General features: G+C 43.6%; 1 protein-coding gene across 1 annotated transcript in view; it reads left to right on the top strand.

The window, feature by feature from the left end:
• LOC126252473 (adenylate cyclase type 5) overlaps positions 1-21,777 on the top strand; it is a 446,003-nt gene that overhangs the window by 294,902 nt on the left and 129,324 nt on the right. Inside the window, exon 7 of the mRNA XM_049953367.1 lies at positions 15,003-15,132. Within this exon, the coding sequence (XP_049809324.1) occupies positions 15,003-15,132 (130 nt within the window). The remainder of the gene's footprint in view (positions 1-15,002; positions 15,133-21,777) is intronic.

Here is a 21,777-nt window from a genome sequence, read left to right as displayed (position 1 = left end):
ACGCTGATCTCATTTCTACTACTTCGTCTTTCTTCGATTTACTCTCAATCCATATTTTGTACTCTTTAGACTGTTCATTCCATTCAGCAGAACGTGTAATTCTTCTTCACTTTCACTCAGGATACCAAAGTCATCAGGGAATCGTATCATTGATATCCTTTCACCTTGAATTTTAATTCCACTCCTGAACCTTTCTTTTTTTCGGAACACTGTTTCCTAGATGTACAGATTGAACAGTAGGGGTTAAAGGCTACATCCTTGTTTTACACCCTTTTTAATCCGAGCTCTTCGTTCTTGGTCATCCGTTCTTATTATTCCCTCTTGGCTCTTGTACGTATTGTATACTACCCGTCTCTCCCTATAGCTAACCCACACTTTTTTCAGAATTTCTAACATCTTGCACCATTTGACATTGTCGAACGCTTCTTCCAGGTCGACAAATCCTATGAACGTTTCTTGATTTTTCTTTAGTCTTGCTTCCATTATTAACCGCAATGTCTGAATTACCTCTCTCGTGCCTTTAAGTTTCCTAAAGCCAAACTGAACTTCATCTAGCGCATCCTCAATTTTTTTCCATTCTTCCGTATGTTTTTCTTGTTATCAGTTTGGATGCATTTGCTATTAGACTGATCGTGCGATAATTCTCGCACTTGTCAGCTCTTGCCGACTTCGGAATTGTGTGGATGATGCTTTTCCGCAAGTCAGAAGGTATGTCGCCAGAGACTCATACATTCTACACACCCAGGTGAATAGTCGTTTTGTTACCACTTCTCCCAATGATTTTAGAAATTCTGATGGAATGTTTTCTATCCTTTCTGCCTTATTTGATCTTAAGTCCTCCAAAACTCTTTTAAATACTGACTCTAATTCTGGATGCCCTACCTCTTCTAAATCGACTCCTGTTTCATCTTCTATCACAGTAGAGAAATCTTCCCCTCATAGAGGCTTTCAATGTATTCTTTCCACCTATCCGCTCTCTCTTTTGCATTTAACAGTGGAATTCCCGTTGCACTCTGAATGATATCGCCCTTGCTTTTAATGTCGCCGAAGTCTGTTTTGACTTTCTGGTATGCTGAGCGTGTCTTTCCGACAATCATTTCTTTTCATGGCTTCACATTTTTCTTGCAGCCATTTCGTCTTAGCTTCCCTGCACTTCCTGTTTATTTCATTCCTCAGCGACTTGTATTTCTGGATTTCTGAGTTTCCCGGAACATTTTTCTACTTCCTCCTTTCATCTATCAATTGAAGTACTTCCTCTGTTACCCATGGTTTCTTCTCAGTTACTTTCTTTGTACCTATGTTTTCCTTCCCAACTTCTGTGATGGCCCTTTTTAGAGATATTCGTTGCTCTTCAACTGTACTGCCTACTGAGCTATTCCTTATTGTTGTAGCTACAGTTTTAGAGGACTTCAACCGTATCTCGTCATTCCTTAGTACTTCCGTATCCCACTTCTTTGGGTATTGATTCTTCCTGACTAATGTCTTAAACTTCAGCCTGCTCTTCATCACTACTATATTGTGATCTGGGTCTATATCTGCTCCTGGGGTCGCCTTACATTCCAGTATCTGATTTCGGAATGTTTGTCTGACCATGAAATCTTCACGTATCACGCGGTCTTTTCGAAGCACACCTCCTCCTCTTGTGATTCCTGAACAGAGTATTCGCTAATACTAGCTGAAACTTGTTACAAAACTCAATTAGTCTTTCTCCTCTTTCATTCCTTGTCCCTAGTCCATATTCCTCTTTAATCTTTTCTTCTACTCCTTCACTTCGTTACAAGTGCATTCCAGTCTCCCATGACTATTAGAGTTTCATATTCCTTTACATACTGCATTACCCTTTCAATATCCTCATACACTTTCTCTATCTCTTCATCTTCTACTTGCGACGTCGGCATGTATACGTGAACTATCGTTGTGTGTGTTGGATAGCTGTCGATTCTGATACGAACAACCCTACCTCTGAACCATTCACAGTAACACATTCTGTGCCCTATCTTCCTGTTCATAACGAAACCTACTCGCCGACCGTTGTGGCCGAGCGGTTGTAGGCGCTTCAGTCTGGAACCGTGCGACCGCTACGGTCGCAGGTTCAAATCCTGCCTCGGGCATGGATGTGTGTGATGTCCTTAGGTTAGTTACGTTTAAGTAGTTCTAAGTTCTAGGGGACTGATGACCTCAGAAGCTAAGTCCCATAGTGCTCAGAGACATTTTGAAACTTACTCCCGTTATACAATTTTCTGCTGCTGTTGATATCATCCTATACTCATCTGACTAGAAATGCTTGTCTTCTTTCCATTTCTCTTCACTGACCCCTACTATATCTAGATTGTGCCTTTGATTTTCCCTTTTCAGATTTTCTAGCTTCCCTACCACGTTCAAGCTTCTGACATTCCACGCCCCGACTCGTAGAACGTTATACTTTCATTAATTATTCAAATCTTTTTCTCATGGTAACGTCCCTCTTGGCACTCCCATCCCAGAGATCCGAATGGGGGACTATTCCGGAATCTTTTGCCAATGGAGAGATCAATTACAAGTCACATTTCCTGTGGATACACGTTACATGTCTTGAATGCAGTTGTTTCCATTGCCTTCTGCATCCTCATGCTGTTGGTCATTGCTGATTCTTCCGCCTTTAGTGGCAATTTCCCACCCCTAGGAAAAGAGAGTGCCCTGAACCTCTGTCTGCCCCTCCGCCCTTTTTAAAAGGCCGTTGGCAGAATGAGGGTGACTTCTTATGCCGGGAGAGACATAAAGATGGATAACAACAGTATTATGACGGCATCCCATTGTCCCAGTGCTACTATAAATCCGTGCCCCTATACACGTAAGTCTTGCATGAACATCATTGGGGAATGAAACACACTTATACCTGTTTATGAGTTGCGAGTCGCATCCTAGCCAACAGCAACAGGGGGAATACATTCTATGATATTTTTTATGAGTGTAATGCTCATAACCTTACTTAAAAATGGCATCATAAGACGAAAAAACAGGAGAGTCACCTCCAGTCTAGTCCAACAGTAATTACCGAGTGTATTGTGTACCTGAAGAACTGCCATCCAGAAACTTTCTTCGCAGCTGACCAGTCGCCACAGGCTTAGTTGCAGCTTGTGGTCAGCCACTGACAACAGAGCAGCCTCACTAACTCCTAGCACACTGAGAGACAAAGACGTGCGGCTTTGGCACAGAGTTCTGACTGCAATTCCACTCTCCCCAGTTTAAAAAAATTCACTTTACCCAACCGGAGATGGCGAGTTGTCCACATATCTCGAATTTCTCATGCGAAATGTAGATATCTCCCTTTTATGTGCATCATTTTCAAGACAGAAGAGATGAGAGCATTCACGCGTTTCGACATCGCAGTACCTTTCTTAGTGTGAAATCATGTATAACAGTATGACATAGGTTATATTTCCTCTAAGTACTGTTTCATTCCGAAAAAAAAATCTGTTCATATCAGCTTAATATCTATTACGTCCTGCATTATAGGATTAGGGCAACGGCCTTGCCGCAGCGGCTACACCGGTTCCCGTGAGATCACCCAAGTTAAGCACTGTCGGGCGTGGCCGGCACTTGGATAGGTGACCATCCAGGCCGCCATGCGCTATTGCCATTTTTCGGGGTGCACTCAGCTTCGTGATGCCAATTGAGGAGCTACTCGACCGAATAGTAGCGGCTTCGGTCAAGAATACCATCATTACGACCGGGAGAGCGGTGTGCTGACCCCACGCCCCTCCTTTCAGCATCCTCGCCGAGGATGACACGGTGGTCGGATGGTCCCGATGGGCCACTTGTGGCCTGTAGACGGAGTGTTTTTTTATTACAAGATTGGAATTGAAACTCATTTTTGGCTTGTGACAGTGCGCTAAGAGCATGCTCTGCTGTTGCCACAGGAAGCCTCCTCCTTTCGAACTCTCTTAAGGTAGACAAATAGCAGCACAGACGAGAAGTAAATATCACTTTATAAATCCGGTAATAGAGCTAATTTTATTACGATAGTCACCTCTAAATATCAGGTTAATACTATGTATCACTTTATAAATTAGCTAATATAGCTGATTTCATTACGATGACCCTCTCTCCCACTCCCAGTGTAAATAGGTATTGAAATTTGGTTAAAAGATCTCGCCACAAAGAAAAACACCTGATTACCGCCGCAACGAAAAAACACCTGATTACGTCTCCTATCTCCTACTCGCGAATTATATAAGTGGCGCTCTCGCGCTCGCTTCTACTGCCCTGCGGCATGTCATTGATATCAAAGTGATCGACTAATTAATTAAATTGGTCATGAGATCCCCTTTGTATGGTGAGTATTTATCCCCCCGCGGTCGGATTACACTCGACAGTTAACTCGAATGGGAATCCTTGGAGGGAAGACGATGTCATTTTTTGAGAAATACTATTGCGAATCGACATTTGAAGCTGACTGCAGAAGGATTCTACTGCCATCAACATACATTACATGTAAGAACCACGAAGATAAGATACGAGAAATTAGCGCTATCACGGAGGCATGTAGGTAGTCTTCTTTTCTCTCTCTCTGTTTGCAAGTTGAACAGGAAAGGAAATTAATAGTAGTGGTACAGGGTATCTCCACCAAACACTGTCCGATGGCTTGTGGAGTATACATATATGTGTAAATTTAGTCTGCCTATTAAGATGTCGATCCATCCATTTATAGGCATGTAAAACTCATGGAAGAATGTTATCTCTTATTTATCGAGGAAACAACAGACGGAACTTTTGCGCTGTCTCTAAGTAAAAACGTCCGTATTAGCCTTTAATTTTCTCACTGTAATCAGTTCACGAGACGTATGCAAGAGTCTATAATATGTCTGGCCACAACACGTGAAAGAAGCGGTAAAGTGATCACCTGTCATCCTCCTTTATATCAGAGTGTCACTTTAACGTTCAGGGTGAAATTTACCACCCTGCGGATGCTCCCGTCCAATTATTTTTTGTGAGTGGTACAGCTTCTAGTGATCTGTAGTAAATTACGCAATAGAACTGCAGCAGGTCCCTTCAGCTATTTTAGATTCAATAGTGAATCTATCTACAGTTAGCTCCAACACCCACCAATTCTCAATCCTCTACAAATCGCTGTAGCTTACCGGTGTTGAAACCCTGCTACAGACAGGAGCCTACATCTAAATACGTATTCTGAAAACCACTGCACTGTGTGGACTATGTCGTAGCAGTATTACTGCTTTCTTTGCTCCTTTTCCAGTCACTTGCGTAATGATACAGCAAAAATGAAGGTCTGTATACGTCTGTATATACTCTAAATCTCCTCTATGATCACTTCACCAGATATTGGTTTTCAATGGCCAAGGAAGCCTTACTGCTGAGCCTACTATACGAGGACTGCACAAAGAAAATCTGACACTCTGAAATTCATCGATATCGAATGATCGCATATAAATACATCCCTGGACGTGTCCTAATCTCCTTTATCGTATTCCTACGATTGCTACGCCAGAACTACGACAGTGTAATGGTGCCAGAGTCTTCGCTGACAACATAGTGTTTCGTGATAAATATATCACCTTATTTTTCAAATGGAGCATTCTTCTATAATATGAATCTAACAGCATCACAGATCTTCCAGCACACTATCCATGAAATCATTTACATTGGTGCAACAGCCTCACATCTCCACGCATAATTCAGGGAGAGATTCGGAATGTAATCACAGCACTGCTCATGTTTTAACCCCACGCTCTTCGATAGTGGACCGACCACGATGCTATATTCCCTCTGGCTCTGAGCACTATGGGACTTAACATCTGAGGTCATTAGTCCCCTTGAACTTTAAAATACTTAAAACTAACTAACCTAAAGACATCACATACATCCATGCCCGAGGCAATATTCGAACCTGCGACCGTAGCGGTCATGCGGTCCCAGACTGAAGCGCCTAGACCCGCTCGGCCACACCGGCCGGCGCTATATTCCCTCTAAAACGGAATATATCCACATGTGTGGTAACCATAAGCATAGGAGCAGTTACTTATTTACAAGCAAACCCAGTAATTATACTCTCAGCCAACTGCCGTACATCGAGAGCTAATTAATCAACAAGTACAAGCAAGACCAGATCACTGTCAACGTCACCTCCAGCAACAGCAGTCATCTTAGTACGTCTTACACCTCGATCCGAATAGTGGTGCCACAATCTTTCGGTGACATACCGACGGGATTTGCGGTCACTCGCCTCCTACACCGTCACTTCTTAGTTGGAGGATCACACCCCCCCATTAAAAATCCATGCAGATGAATTTGAGCCTGAGATATTCTTCTGCTTCAGCTCACCGACTTGTCAGCTTTTAATGTCTGGATTGCTTCCCTTAAGATCCCAGCAAATGAATCCGAAATCTACATATGCATTCTACTCCAGTTCACTCCAGATGTTTTCTGCTAGACATTTTGCGGCAGTTAACGCTTCCGATGAGAGTATATGGGATCTCTAGTCTTATTAGTGTGCCATAGATTTAGTTACGTTCATTTCGACTACCAAGTCTCCCATAGGTCCTCCAGTCCTCTTGCAGACAACCCATCTCCTACGAACATCCCACATCTAAAAAAATACACTGCAAGTAGCTGTACAGTACATGGTTCAAATGGCTCTGAGCACTATGGGACTCAACTGCTGAGGTCATTAGTTCCCTAGAACTTAGAACTAGTTAAACCTAACTAACCTAAGGACATCACAAACATCCATGCCCGAGGCAGGATTCGAACCTGCGACCGTAGCGGTCTTGCGGTTCCAGACTGCAGCGCCTTTAACCGCACGGCCACTTCGGCCGGCTACAGTACATGGTAGAGGGTACATCTTATCAGTATTATCGATTACTCTCCCATCCTAGTCTCACAAGCTAATCAATTAAAAAATTCCAAAATGAGATTTTCACTCTGCAGCGGAGTGTGCGCTGACATGAAACTTCCTGGCGAAGGTCCCGAGTTCGAGTCTCGGTCCAGCACACAGTTTTGATCTGCCAGGAAGTTCCAAGTAAAACATTGTCTACATATTTCCATACATACCCTAATTACGGGAAAAATACGTCATCTTTCGCAGAGTTCTTTTTCCATCACATATTCGAATGGGGTACGTCAGCCGGCCGTGGTGGCCGAGCTTCAGTCTGGAACCGCGCGACCACTAGGGTCGCAGGTTCGAATCCTGCCTCGGGCACTGATGTGTGTGATGTCCTTCGGTTAGTTAGGTTTAAATAGTTCTAAGTTCTAGGGGACTGATGACCTCAGATGTTGAGTCCCATAGTGCTCAAAGCCATTTGAACCATTTTTTTGGAGTACGTCAACCTGTACGACCCTTGCAGCATCCATGTGATGCTTTTACTTCGCAGATCAACCACGTAACACGAACGGATGTGGTCTCACAGTATAGGCAGACAGCGACTATGTAGCGTCGAGCTGTTGAATCGATATTACTCTCCACCAGTACGTATCATTTACCCAGATCTATGCATAAAAGCCGACAATGACCTCAAAGTTACGGCGAAATTCAGAAGGTATAGTGAGGTACGAAGGTGGAGCCCTTTCATATACCGTGGGGAACCTGTGCGGCAAACGGACATAATATCTAGGGGCAGTTGACAGCTAAGAACTACACATTCTGTCTCGGCATTCCCTTCTTCGACCAAGCAGTGTCAGTGCATCAGTACTCAGTGTTCTTTTTGTTGCTACTTTAGAATCAGCAGCTCAAGACTCATCAAAGGACGTATTTCTACAAAAAACAATTATTCGCGAAATACTCTCACATAGTTTCCGAACTTCAGTCAGTGCTATGTAAGTACAGTGACGTTGTGTGTGATACTCCCTTCCACCATTAACAAATGTTCCAGTAAAAGTAGAGTCTTCCGTGCCATACACGTTTATGTTGAATCCATCCTGATTTCGAAATGCAATCCACTTACGATCAAAATACAGCCCATCGAGCGAAGCAGTGGAATCAGATATCTGTAACATAGCTGCCAAACGCCTGTCGGTGCCATTTAAGTACAGTGACGTTGTGTAGGGTAATCCCTTCCATAATTAATAAACATTCCATTACAGCTACAGTCTTCCACGCCAAGTACATCCCATACTGATCCTGAAATATACTTATGTATCGTTAGAATTTAGACAGGATTAAAATCGAACAGTCCACTTCCATAGTTATAAATCAAAGCTTAAAAACCAGGTTCTTTTAGCGGAGGAAGATATAAACGTTTCTCCCAAACGTTATATAGTTGCAATATCCATTCTGCTTATCCGGATCCGTAGGCTTGTAATCATCTACAGAGGACCATTGCAATTGTACAGGATGATGGTCCACTATATCGTCAACCAGTTTTGCTTTAGATGGTTTTTTTTATATTCCCGCTGCGTCCATACCAATTTCTCCTAATACACACCATGTTCCTGACTATGGAGTGTGGTACAAAGCCTGTAGAGCGCATAGACTACCCACTATTAAAGTACTGATATATTACATCATCCTTCCATTCAACATATAGTGCACACATTAAAAATCCAAGCACCTTCAAACGCAAATTGCGATTACATCTGCTGTGTAATGCTTTATACTAAAGTAATATGACACATAGCCGTGGGCCCATAAATGATGAAATGAAAATGAATCAATTTTATCACGTCCATCATGTGACTATACATTCAAATTAATGATTATTATTTTCTATGTCAGTCCCCAGATTTATTTTTCTCATAGATATGCTTTTGCTTATCTGCTCTGGTCTTCATATTAAATTATATTTCTAAGCGTAGCATTTCTGTTACTATTTGTCGGTCCAGATGTACAAAGTCGTCCAAAGAAAGAATCTAGGTCGTATCTATCGACTCGCAGCTGTTACAGATTCATAAGGCTTAGTAATGGGTCCAATACTTTTCTTGTGTGCGCAACGGACCTTCCGTTTAATACACATCAAATAGAATTAATTGTTTTTGGAAATGACAGAAGCATTGCAATCAGGCTAAAGGCGACAACAGAGGAAACTGTAAATAATGTTTTCTTCATATGTATTGGTTTGCAATAAATTTACGTTTTCGTAAATCTAAAAACCAGAGTTATTCAGAAACGCATATTAAAGGGTACTACATCAGTGGTAAATTAAAACTATGGACAAGAGTTGCTGAGTAAAGTACACTCCTGGAAATTGAAATAAGAACACCGTGAATTCATTGTCCCAGGAAGGGGAAACTTTATTGACACATTCCTGGGGTCAGATACATCACATGATCACACTGACAGAACCACAGGCACCTAGAACCAGGCAACAGAGCATGCACAATGTCGGCACTAGTACAGTGTATATCCACCTTTCGCAGCAATGCAGGCTGCTATTCTCCCATGGAGACGATCGTAGAGATGCTGGATGTAGTCCTGTGGAACGGCTTGCCATGCCATTTCCACCTGGCGCCTCAGTTGGACCAGCGTTCGTGCTGGACGTGCAGACCGCGTGAGACGACGCTTCATCCAGTCCCAAACATGCTCAATGGGGGACAGATCCGGAGATCGTGCTGGCCAGGGTAGTTGACTTACACCTTCTAGAGCACGTTGGGTGGCATGGGATACATGCGGACGTGCATTGTCCTGTTGGAACAGCAAGTTCCCTTGCCGGTCTAGGAATGGTAGAACGATGGGTTCGATGACGGTTTGGATGTACCGTGCACTATTCAGTGTCCCCTCGACGATCACCAGTGGTGTACGGCCAGTGTAGGAGATCGCTCCCCACACCATGATGCCGGGTGTTGGCCCTGTGTGCCTCGGTCGTATGCAGTCCTGATTGTGGCGCTCACCTGCACGGCGCCAAACACGCATACGACCATCATTGGCACCAAGGCAGAAGCGACTCTCATCGCTGAAGACGACACGTCTCCATTCGTCCCTCCATTCACGCCTGTCGCGACACCACTGGAGGCGGGCTGCACGATGTTGGGGCGTGAGCGGAAGACGGCCTAACGGTGTGCGGGACCGTAGCCCAGCTTCATGGAGACGGTTGCGAATGGTCCTCGCCGATACCCCAGGAGCAACAGTGTCCCTAATTTGCTGGGAAGTGGCGGTGCGGTCCCCTACGGCACTGCGTAGGATCCTACGGTCTTGGCGTGCATCCGTGCGTCGCTGCGGTCCGGTCCCAGGTCGACGGGCACGTGCACCTTCCGCCGACCACTGGCGACAACATCGATGTACTGTGGAGACCTCACGCCCCACGCGTTGAGCAATTCGGCGGTACGTCCACCCGGCCTCCCGCATGCCCACTATACGTCCTCGCTCAAAGTCCGTCAACTGCACATACGGTTCACGTCCACGCTGTCGCGGCATGCTACCAGTGTTAAAGACTGCGATGGAGCTCCGTATGCCACGGCAAACTGGCTGACACTGACGGCGGCGGTGCACAAATGCTGCGCAGCTAGCGCCATTCGACGGCCAACACCGCGGTTCCTGGTGTGTCCGCTGTGCCGTGCGTGTGATCGTTGCTTGTACAGCCCTCTCGCAGTGTCCGGAGCAAGTATGGTGGGTCTGACACACCGGTGTCAATGTGTTCTTTTTTCCATTTCCAGGAGTGTAGAATTCTAAAAGTCCTGCATGCAGGACTGTATGTAGTTTGAACTTCAAGTTGCAGTAAACACATTATTGAGAATCGTAAACAACTCAGTTTAGTCATTGTTCTTCTACATACTATTTTAAGCGCTGAAGAGAAACAAATCAGTAAGTTAATATACTCCGCATATTTCGATCAGTTAAGTCACATGGAATTATATAGTGAAGTAAATAATCTTTTAGTATTCATCAGACAAAACATGCCATAAGAATAATACGTACAACTCACTCCTGATAACCTTTTACATAACTGTTTAAGCAGTTAGGTATTTAAATTATGTAATTAGATTATATATTTGCTCTCATTAAGTTTACTGTAAATAATTAATTATACTTACGTTACGACAGAAAATATTAAATAATAAACAATTAAGCTACTAACACGTAAAGTGACACATTTCACATCATTACAGTATATCGTGCAATATACGAGGGCAGTTCAATAAGTAATGCAACACATTTTTTTTCTCGGCCAATTTTGGTTGAAAAAACCGGAAATTTCTTGTGGAATATTTTCAAACATTCCCGCTTCGTCTCGTATAGTTTCATTGACTTTCGACAGGTGGCAGCGCTGTACGGAGCTGTTAAAATGGCGTCTGTAACGGATGTGCGTTGCAAACAATGGGCAGTGATCGAGTTCCTTTTGGCGGAAAACCAGGGCATCTCAGATATTCATAGGCGCTTGCAGAATGTCCACGGTGATCTGGTAGTGGACAAAAGCACGGTGAGTCGTTGGGCAAAGCGTGTGTCATCATCGCCGCAAGGTCAAGCAAGACTGTCTGATCTCCCGCGTGCGGCCGGCCGTGCACAGCTGTGACTCCTGCAATGGCGGAGCGTGCGAACACACTCGTTCGAGATGATCGACGGATCACCATCAAACAACTCAGTGCTCAACTTGACATCTCTGTTGGTAGTGCTGTCACAATTGTTCACCAGTTGGGATCTTCAAAGGTTTGTTCCCGCTGGGTCCCTCGTTGTCTAACCGAACACCATAAAGAGCAAAGGAGAACCATCTGTACGGAATTGCTTGCTCGTCATGTGGCTGAGGGTGACAATTTCTTGTCAAAGATTGTTACAGGCGATGAAACATGGGTTCATCACTTCGAACCTGAAACAAAACGGCAATCAATGGAGTGGAGCCACACCCACTCCCCTACCAAGAAAAAGTTTAAAGCCATACCCTCAGCCGGTAAAGTTATGGTTACAGTCTTCTGGGACGCTGAAGGGGTTATTCTGTTCGATGTCCTTCCCATGGTCAAACGATCAACTCTGAAGTATATTGTGCTACTCCTCAGAAATTGAAGAAACGACTTCAGCGTGTTCGTAGGCACGAAAATCAGAACGAACTTCTCCTTCTTCATGACAACGCAAGACCTCACACAAGTCTTCGCACCCGAGAGGAGCTCACAAAACTTCAGTGGACTGTTCTTCCTCATGCACCCTACAGCCCCGATCTCGCACCGTCGGATTTCCATATGTTTGGCCCAATGAAGGACGCAATCCGTGGGACGCACTACGCTGATGATGAAGAAGTTATTGATGCAGTACGACGTTGGCTCCGACATCGACCAGTGGAATGGTACCGTGCAGGCATACAGGCCCTCATTTCAAGGTGGCGTAAGGCCGTAGCATTGAATGGAGATTACGTTGAAAAATAGTGTTGTGTAGCTAAAAGATTGGGGAATAACCTGGTGTATTTCAATACTGAATAAAACAACCCCTGTTTCAGAAAAAAAATGTGTTGCATTACTTATTGAACTGCCCTCGTATAACGGTACTCCACAAGCAAGGACCTACAAATACGAAAATAATCCTGCCACTCAGACAGTTTATACAGAGTGAATCACTAACTATTGCCACCAAGAATAACTCCGAAAGTATGGTAGGAGCTGAAAAGTTAGTGGGACAAAAGTTGCGTGGGACAACAGGGGTCATAATATGACGTTGGTTTTTTGTTGCTAGGTGGGGTCACTTCAGAGATATAAAGGTCAACTTTTTTTTTTAAATGAGGTGCTACAGTTTGCTACTTATTTTCTGATAGCGGCTATCGAGGTGAATCCAATGATGTGTAACATTAAAGTCCTTGAAGGTCAACAAAGATCAAAAAGGTGGCATGAAAATCCATTTAGAGAAGGCGTTCTAAGTGATGACCATTGGTATCTATGCAGTGCTGCAATCTTCTTATCATAGATTGAGTGGTATTCCTTATCACATCGGCACTTATCGAAGCACATGCTCTGACAATTCTCCCTCACATATCTTCAGGTATAGTTGGAACGTCTTTATAAACAATGTCTTTTACGACTCCCCAAGAGGAAAAATCTAGAGGCGTCGAGTCTGCTCAACGAGCCGGTCACGGCACATCTCCTCCGCGTCAAATCCAACGATTTGGGAATTACCTCTGCAAATCATTTCTAGCCATCAGCGAGAAATATGCCCGACAGCCATCGTGTTGATACCACATTCTCTTCCTTGTTCCTAAACGTATTTCTTCCAATAACAGACCTAATGTTTCTTACAGAAATGTGGTGTACTTTCTACCATTAAGATTTCCTTCGATCAAATAGGGGCCTGTAAATCTGTCATCAAGAATCCCACACCATACATTCAATGACCACGGTTTTTCGTGTGCAACTTGCCGCAACCAACATGATTTTTCACTTGCCCAATTATGCATGTTATGCAAATTAACATTCCCATGGTTCGTGAATGTAGCCTCGTCAGTAAATAAAATGAAATTAATAAATGTGTCATCCCTCTGAATCTGAAGTTGAGCCCATCGGCAGAATTCAATGCGACGCATACAATCCGTACCAGTTAATTGTTGGTGGACACTGATATTTAGCACTGCATTGATACCAGTGGTCATCACTTCGAACACCTTCTGTAAATGGACGTCCATACCACCTTTCCGACCTTTGTTGACCTTCAAAGACCTTTCTGTTACACATCATTGGATTCGTCTCGATAGCCACTATCAGAAAATAAGTACCAAGCTATAGCATCCCATTTAAAAAAACAAAGTTGACCTTCATATCTCTGAAGTGACCCCACCTAGCAACAGAAAACCAACGTCATATTATAGCCACCGTTGTCCCACGCAATTTTTGTCCAACAAACTTTTCAGCTACTATCATATTTTCGGAGTCATTCTAGGTGGCAACAGTTAGTGACTCACCCTGTATAGCAAAACGTCGTCAAACGAAACTTTGGCACTTTTAGGTTTACATTTATAGCTGTATTCTACAACAACAACCCCCCTCCCCGGCTCTTTCCACCTCCACCTTATTCCGTTCTTGGGTGGTACGTGGGAGAAACACTGTTTATAACGCACTGTATTCGGCCTAATTTCGGTATTGATTATGCGAACAATATGTCGAGGGAAGTAGTATGTACATGGATTCATTTTGAAATGTAGCTCTTGGAATTTTGTGGGGTTGCCTGTGATGCGCAATTCTTTCTTGTAGTGGGCAACACTGCAGTTTGCAGAGCACTTTTGTCACGGCGATTAAACAGACCCATGACGAATCGTGGTTCTTATTTGAATCTCTTCTATCCTCTTCGTAATCCAACTTGGTATTATGAATTATTTTCAACGATTTTATTGCCTGACGCAGTACTTCCATCCGCCCACAACTGCCCGTTTTCCATAACCAGAATCATCTTCAGATATCGTACAACAACCAACTTTTCGTAACATCTTCTATGTGCCCAAGTCAAAGCCCTTAAAGTTGTAGTTTGAATGCTGACCAAATAGTTTAGCAAAAAGTATTATAATATTTTTATATAGGAGAAAACTGAATACAGTAGTCATATACCGCATAACGTGTTCTGGGTGTGGATAACTTAGTAAACAGTAAGTAACTAACAGACACTGGGGCATCAACCATGCCCTCAAATAAGAATTGGAGTCATACCTGATTGTTACAGCAGATGACTTGAGCATGCACAAGATGTTACAGAACGTTGTTTATTATACAGGAATATGAAAATGGCAAGTGATCATAGGAACCTGAGATCTGTGAACCGATGAAAATAATTGTGCTCGGCAGTACAATTGTTAAAACATTATACTGCAGACTAATTCTCTGACATTTTGTCACTTTTTGCAATATTTAGAATTATGTAACTCTTTACTTTCTTTAGAGCTGGCGGGGATAAATTTGCAAATTAACCATCAATACAATATCAACAGGACTGATGCTTCATAACTCTGGAAATAACACACAAACGTAATGATAAAGTCAGCAAAACTCATAATATTTGCGCTGTTGCGGTACCAGTTCACTATCTAAATTTTAATTCGCACAGCAGAATGTTTATGTGCGCTTACCAATGTCACCTTAGCAGTGAGGTGTACTGACACACGTATCCACAGGCAATACGTGGGGATGAGCATTTCGGACGCCAACCGCAAGGAGGCATACGGCATCGCGCTGCTGGTGCTGGTGCTCATGGTCTCCCCCGTCATCATCGTGCTCGTACGCAACGCTGTCGCCACTATACAGGTGAGTCTCTGTCATCACAGTTCTCGTCTGCAACGTCATCGCCACTAGACAGGTGTGTCTCTGTTATCAGCATGCTCATCCGCATCGCCATCGCCACTGCACAGTTAAGACTCCACAGTCATTGTGTTCGTCTACAACAAAATCGCCTCTATACGGATGAGTTACTGTAATCATTGTACTCGTCCACCACAACATCACCACTCTTCAGGTGAGTTCCTGTGACCCTCGAGGTCGTCCATAGCGCCGTAGCCACTACACAGCCTCAGGGTAGCCTTACGACACTGACACTACCTGCAAGGGTAGCTCCCCATCGCACCCCCCTCAGATTTAGTGGTAAAGTGGGCCAGTGGATAGCCCGTCAAAAACTGAACATAGATCACGCATGAAAATAGGAAGAAGATGTACTTAACTGTGATAAGAAAAGAAAAATAGAAGCAGTGAACCGTCCTAGATTACGATGTGCAATACTGAGTGGACTCAGATTCACAGCGTTGTGGTTGTGTGGTCATGGTATTGAACAGCGAAGTGGGGGACCTGTGCCCTAATTTCCCTCGTACCCCATTGTTTCCACAATATTGTGAACCTTCCGCCCGGTCGCTGACGTATCTCCTCTCCTTCTGCAGTCTTGGCAGTTGTCATACAATACTGTGGTTATAGAATATGAGTCTTGTGGTAAGAATATATTACAGTCGCAAGTAAATGTTCAAGACAATGGTTCAAATGGCTCTGAGCACTATGGGACTTAACATCTGAGGTAATCAGTCCCTAGGCGGCCGAGGTGGCCGAACGGTTCTAGGCGCTACAGTCTGGAACCGCGAGACCGCTAACGTCGCAGGATCGAATCCTACCTCGGGCATGGATGTGTGTGATGTCCTTAGGTTAGTTAGGTTTAAGTAGTTCTAAGTTCTAGGGGACTGATGACCTCAGATGTTAAGTCCCATAGTGCTCAGAGCCATTTGAACCATTTTTCATCAGTCCCTACAACTTAGAACTACTTAAACCTAACTAACCTAAGGACATCACACACATCCATGCCCGAGACAGGATTCGAACCTGCGACCGTAGCAGTCGCGCGGTTCCGGCCTAAAGCGCCTAGAACCGCTCGGCCACAGCGGCCGGTCAAGAAAATGTGATGAACAATGAAAGCAGACGAGATGCCGCACAGAACTCTCACAGAAATGAGAGGAACGAATAGAGGGGTGTGAACTATGTCACAACAAAGGCATTCAAAAGTCAAAACTTCCGTACGTAACGCAGCCATTGTAACATGTGGTACTTGTGTAGAACAAATGGGAGGTACATACGTCTCGAGGTCCCTTCCTTACACCTCGCTGTTCCATAAGGACGTTCCACCACGACACAAATTTAAATACATGTCAATGACCGGACAGACAGTTCGTAACTTTGTGAAAAATAGGTTTAAGCATGAGGGAGATTTGAACACGGATCTCTCCCTTTGTCGTCCAACTGCGTGGCCCCATAACTACGACTATTCAGATTTGCTTGGTGTTGACACTGTGAGCTTGGACCATTCATTTTCTTTTTTCACAGTTCAGCACATCTTCTTCCTGTTCTCGTGCTTGATCTGTGTTAAGTTTTCGACGGGTATCCACTAGTCCATCTTACTAATAAATCTGAGGGGCATGCGATGGGGCGTTTCCCTCGTCGGCAATGTGCCAGAATCTGCTTACTGTGAAAAACGGGTTGCTAAATGGAACAGAATAAAATTTTCATTCTAGCCTATGAGCTTTTTAAACCTGCTCGATCTTTCGTGTTTTAATACGACTACAGCACTCACAAGGGATATCCTTTTAACAAGATATTTTTTTAATAATGTGTTTTTCTCCTACTTCCCTACACACACTCATGTTCAGAAAAAACAGAACACCTTCAGTGTAGAAATGATTAGCATTTCATCACTTCTGTTCAGCGTATGTCCTGTTGCCTAGTAGGCACAGCGTCTGCCATGGGCCCTGACAACTTGTTCCTTGCATGATAGCATCGACGCTTATAATGCGCAAATGGCGTCATGTTGTATAGTCATCCACGCTTCATTCACCTGGTTCCAAAGTTCATCGTGGTGGTGGTTGGCATTGGGTGACAGCACTATGCCCGTCATTTCACCACATCCCACACATTTTCGATTGGCGACAAGTCTGGTGATCTGGCGGGCCATGGCAAAAGGCTGATAATCTTTGACACCAAGAACGGATGTTTTCGTGCGTCAACATGTGTACGTGCATTGTCCTACTGAAAAATGGCATCGGGGCTGTTGTGCAGAACTGGTATGGTTATGGGTCGTAGGATGTCATTAGCATAGGGCATACGGGTCACAAGCCCTGGACAGGGACTAACTGTAATTTCTGGTTGTACCCAGTATAATCCCCGCATCATAGCGCCTTGAGTTGGCGCTGTATGTCTTCTCCGAATGCAGTCACTGTGATGCCGATTTCCCTATCTGCGGTGAAACAAAATGTGGCCATCATTTTCAAACAAACAGAAACTGGATTCCTCCGAAAACACTATCTGATGCCATTCCTGTCCCCAGTGATGTCGTTCCACACACCGTTGCCGTCCAGCACGTTTCTATACATTTGTCAAAGGTAGGTGGAGGACGACGCGCACGTAGCCGATGCCATAATAAATGGCGGCGGACTGTCACCGCTGATGGTATACGATGTGTTGCACTGTTCCACTGATGCGCCAGAGCCGAGGAAGGGACGGATCTGCCCTGCAATGCTATTCGTATGATGCGTCGATCCTCTCGCGGGGTGGTCTGAGTGGCGTGATCTGTCCCATCTCATCGTGTTCTACGGCCTTCCATAAACCATTCTGTACACACTCGTTGCACTGCCGAAACACTTTGTCCCACAGCAGCAGCAATTTCCCGCATGGATCCATCACATTCTCTCATGCCAATAATGCGCCCTCTTTCAAGCATACTGATCTGACGGTACGCTTTGCGCATACATCTGCAAAGCCTCCCATATGTCTCGTCAGGTCACACTGATCCATCGCATTCGGTTTATAGCGATAACAAGTGCCGCAGACACGTTTTATCGGTAGATGGCGTTGCGCAGCCGGTATCGTTTTGACCTTGAACCCGCTAGCCGACATGGCTCAAATGCTAATCATTTCTGCAGAATATACTAATGTACATGTCCTGTGAATATGAACGTCTTATCTCTAGTCATTCAAGGCGTTCTGTTTATTCTGAACTTGAGTGTAGATTCCTCTTACGTTAGTGTTAAATATTTTTTGGAGTGTTACGAATGCTTAAACGTTTACCCCACTATTCGCTCTGTTTGAAAAACATTAAGCAATCTCTTCATATACAAGGAAATGTCCTGACTGGATTCACTGACTCATCATCGCCAAGCGCAAACGGCTAAGCACAGGAACTTGAAATTTGGAGAAGTTGTTGTCCTTATACTTTAGACACCTTTTAAAAAGGGTTTTTTTTTAGAAATTTCCATTCCTAAAGGGGTGAAACAGAGGATAAAAGGTTTTTTTTAAAAAAAATATGTCGCTATTAAGGCAATTTTGAACCTAGAACTACGAAAATTGGTTTTTGGGTTCTCGGTTAGAAACAAAAAAATAAGCGTTTCTGAATTTTTGGAAATTCAGCCGCTAAGGGGGTGAAATGGCGGGTAATTTTTTAAATAAATCTTTATTAAAGAACTACTTAAGCATATTTAAACCTACGTCTATGAAAATTGGTATTCGCCTTCTTGTTTAGAAATAACAAAATAGGTGTTTCATTGCTTTAAGAAATTCAATCCCTAAGGGGGTGAAATTGGGGATGAAAAGTTTGATGAAAATGTTTTATTATGAGAGCATTTTCAAAGTTAAATCTAAGTGAATTTGTATTTGGCGTCCCGGTTACAAATAAAAAAAATATTTATGTCATCGTTTTTGGAAATTCAGCCCCTAAGGGGGTGAAGTAGTTGGTGAAAGAATTTTTAAACAAATTTTCAAAGTTACATCTATGAAAACTAGTATTTAACTTCTTGGTTAGATATTAAAAAAATGTGTGTTGCGGGATGAAAGTTTCTACAGAAATATTACCATGAGAACTCAAAAGGAAGATTACCAAATCCTTCTGAGTCCATCTACCAGAATCGCATTTTGGTCGAAAGTACATTCGAAAATGACCATGCTTCCATGGCCTTACTTAGCATGAAAAGGCTAGAGGTTGATGTAATATGTGAAATAGATAAAATATAGCTATTTAAGAACCAACACGACAAATTGGCTTCGTAGATTTACTCATTAGGAATGGGAGTTAGAACATACAAATTCGACTAAACAAAAAATAAATAAAAAGAAATCTGTGCAGACCATACAGTATACGCGAGCGAAGGAGAGGGTGCTAAGGTCAATAAACTATGATTTGGAGCGATTACTACAATGTTGGCTATTAAAGATCCCATACTATGAAGATGGTATGGAACGAACGTCAAACTGGTATGAAGTGTCCTACATGATTGGGTATTCGAATGATTGATATTTCAGCGCAACAGTACAAAGCAGGCATGAGTAACGCTAACTACGTTCTCTGTACAACGAATGATTACGTGAGTGTTTCTCATTCAGAAATCGCATTTGAATGTTGCTTGTCTGTAAGAAAATCGTGTTATGCCTGATTAAAGTGGGAGAACAGTCTACCAGCGTGAGTTGTGTTTCGACAGCGGCGGGATCGTCGTGTGTCGAGACAGCGTCTCATCGTTCTCCGATACTGCTGTCTGCATTGGGCGGGATCCTACTACTGTCACGCGAATATGGTATCGCTGGCTTCTGTAGAACCTTACTCAGCACCATGAAGATTTAAGCGGCTCCGTCCGGATAGCAAAAACTAAAAAGGAAGATCAGAATTGAACGTCCAACAGGCAGGACAGATGCACCGGTCGCTCGGGCGTACAGGATTCTGATTCTACTGACACGCCATGTACACCCTAAATAAGTTTATGGGCTTCTTCGCGGCAGCACTATTTCCCAAACGGACAGTGCAGTGACTTCGGGAGTCCCGCAGACTGGAAGCAGGGCGATTGTTGTTGCGGTTTTCTTTGCCGAGAAAGGAGCATCAAGGCGTTGCACCCAACGACAATAAAAATGGCTCTGAGTACTGTGGGACTTAACATCTGAGGTCATCAGTCCCCTAGAACTTAGAACTAGTTAAACCTAACTAACCTAAGGACATCACACACATCCATGCCCGAGGCAGGATTCGAACCTGCGACCTTAGCGGTCGCACGGTTCCAGACTGAAGCGCCTAGAACCGCTCGGCCACAACGGCCGGCCCAACGACAATAATTTTATTTATTTAGTTACTGCTTATTTAGCCTGACCAGATTAGGGCTTTAAGGCCCTCTCTTACATCTGACCAGGAGTAACACATACCAAAGATTTTACAAAAGTATAACAACAATAATAGTTAAGATGATGAAGATGATGACGACGATAACGATGATAATTTACACTAATAACAATAAAAGTAACAATAATAATAGTAAAAGCCGTTTAGAATGATATAGATTACTTTAGCACATTTGAGACCATGTTTAGTATAATCAGAAGCGGTATGGATAACGGAAGAGAAGACGATTGAAACGACAGTAACACTGTCTGTTAGGAATGAACAGGATATAAATAGATATCTCTTCTGACCAGAGGCAGCGAAAACGTAACGTAACGTAAAACCTGAAGAGTGCAGCATGGTCCAATAGGTTATTCACGGACGAATCTATGTTTGAAATATTTCGAAGCCATCGTCAAATGTTTGTTCGTTGACTTAGAGGAGAACGTATGAAGAGTCAGTGTGGGACCCCAACAGTGAAGCATTGTGGAGGATCGCTAATGATGTGGGGTTGTTTTGGGGGTGATAAAGTCGGCGATCTATTGAGAATTAATAGAACCTTAAAGAAGAGACGAGATCACAGGATACCGATAAACAATGCAGTTCCATCTGGCGATAGATAATTGATCGTAGGTTTGTTCTTCAGCGGGACAACCATCCCGAACATGCTTATAACTTGTGCTGAGAGCACGTCAATAGAGAGGAGAAATACGGGCAACTGAAGAATATGATTTGGCCAAGTCTCTCACATGACTCACATCCTATTGAACTCTTAGGTGATGAACTTGACAGGGAGGCAGAAAACTGAGATCATCTAAATTACCTATGGAACAATTTACAGACGAGTTGGACTGCAATACCTGTATAAATACTGTAAAATATTATCTCCAGAATGCCAAGAGTTTGTGCAGCTCTTCTGAGGGCAAGTGGTGGATACTTAGAAGCGACTAAAATCTAAGCTTTATTGTATTTTACTTAGTGACACAGAAAGAAAATATTTGTTTCATTATGATGTGTTTGTACATTGAAATAAAGCGTATAGTTTTATCACGGATGAGCAAGAACTTTCGACTGGTAGTGTACTGTTCACTCGATCCTGCAGTATCATACAGCCGCACCAAGGATCTCGCGTCCGAAAATGGTCTTTTCTTCAGCGAGGCAAGGTTCGACTTGGACACCTCAGCTACGTCTGGAACACAACAGACTGTGGCACAGCAACCCCGAGGCAACAGCACAGAGGCGGGCCAACAGTTGCACACCCAAAAACACTGACCCAGGAGAGACACTCC

Source organism: Schistocerca nitens, chromosome 4, assembly GCF_023898315.1.
Source record: "Schistocerca nitens isolate TAMUIC-IGC-003100 chromosome 4, iqSchNite1.1, whole genome shotgun sequence".
NCBI lineage: Eukaryota > Metazoa > Arthropoda > Insecta > Orthoptera > Acrididae > Schistocerca > Schistocerca nitens.
This window is presented reverse-complemented; position numbering and strand designations above follow the sequence as displayed.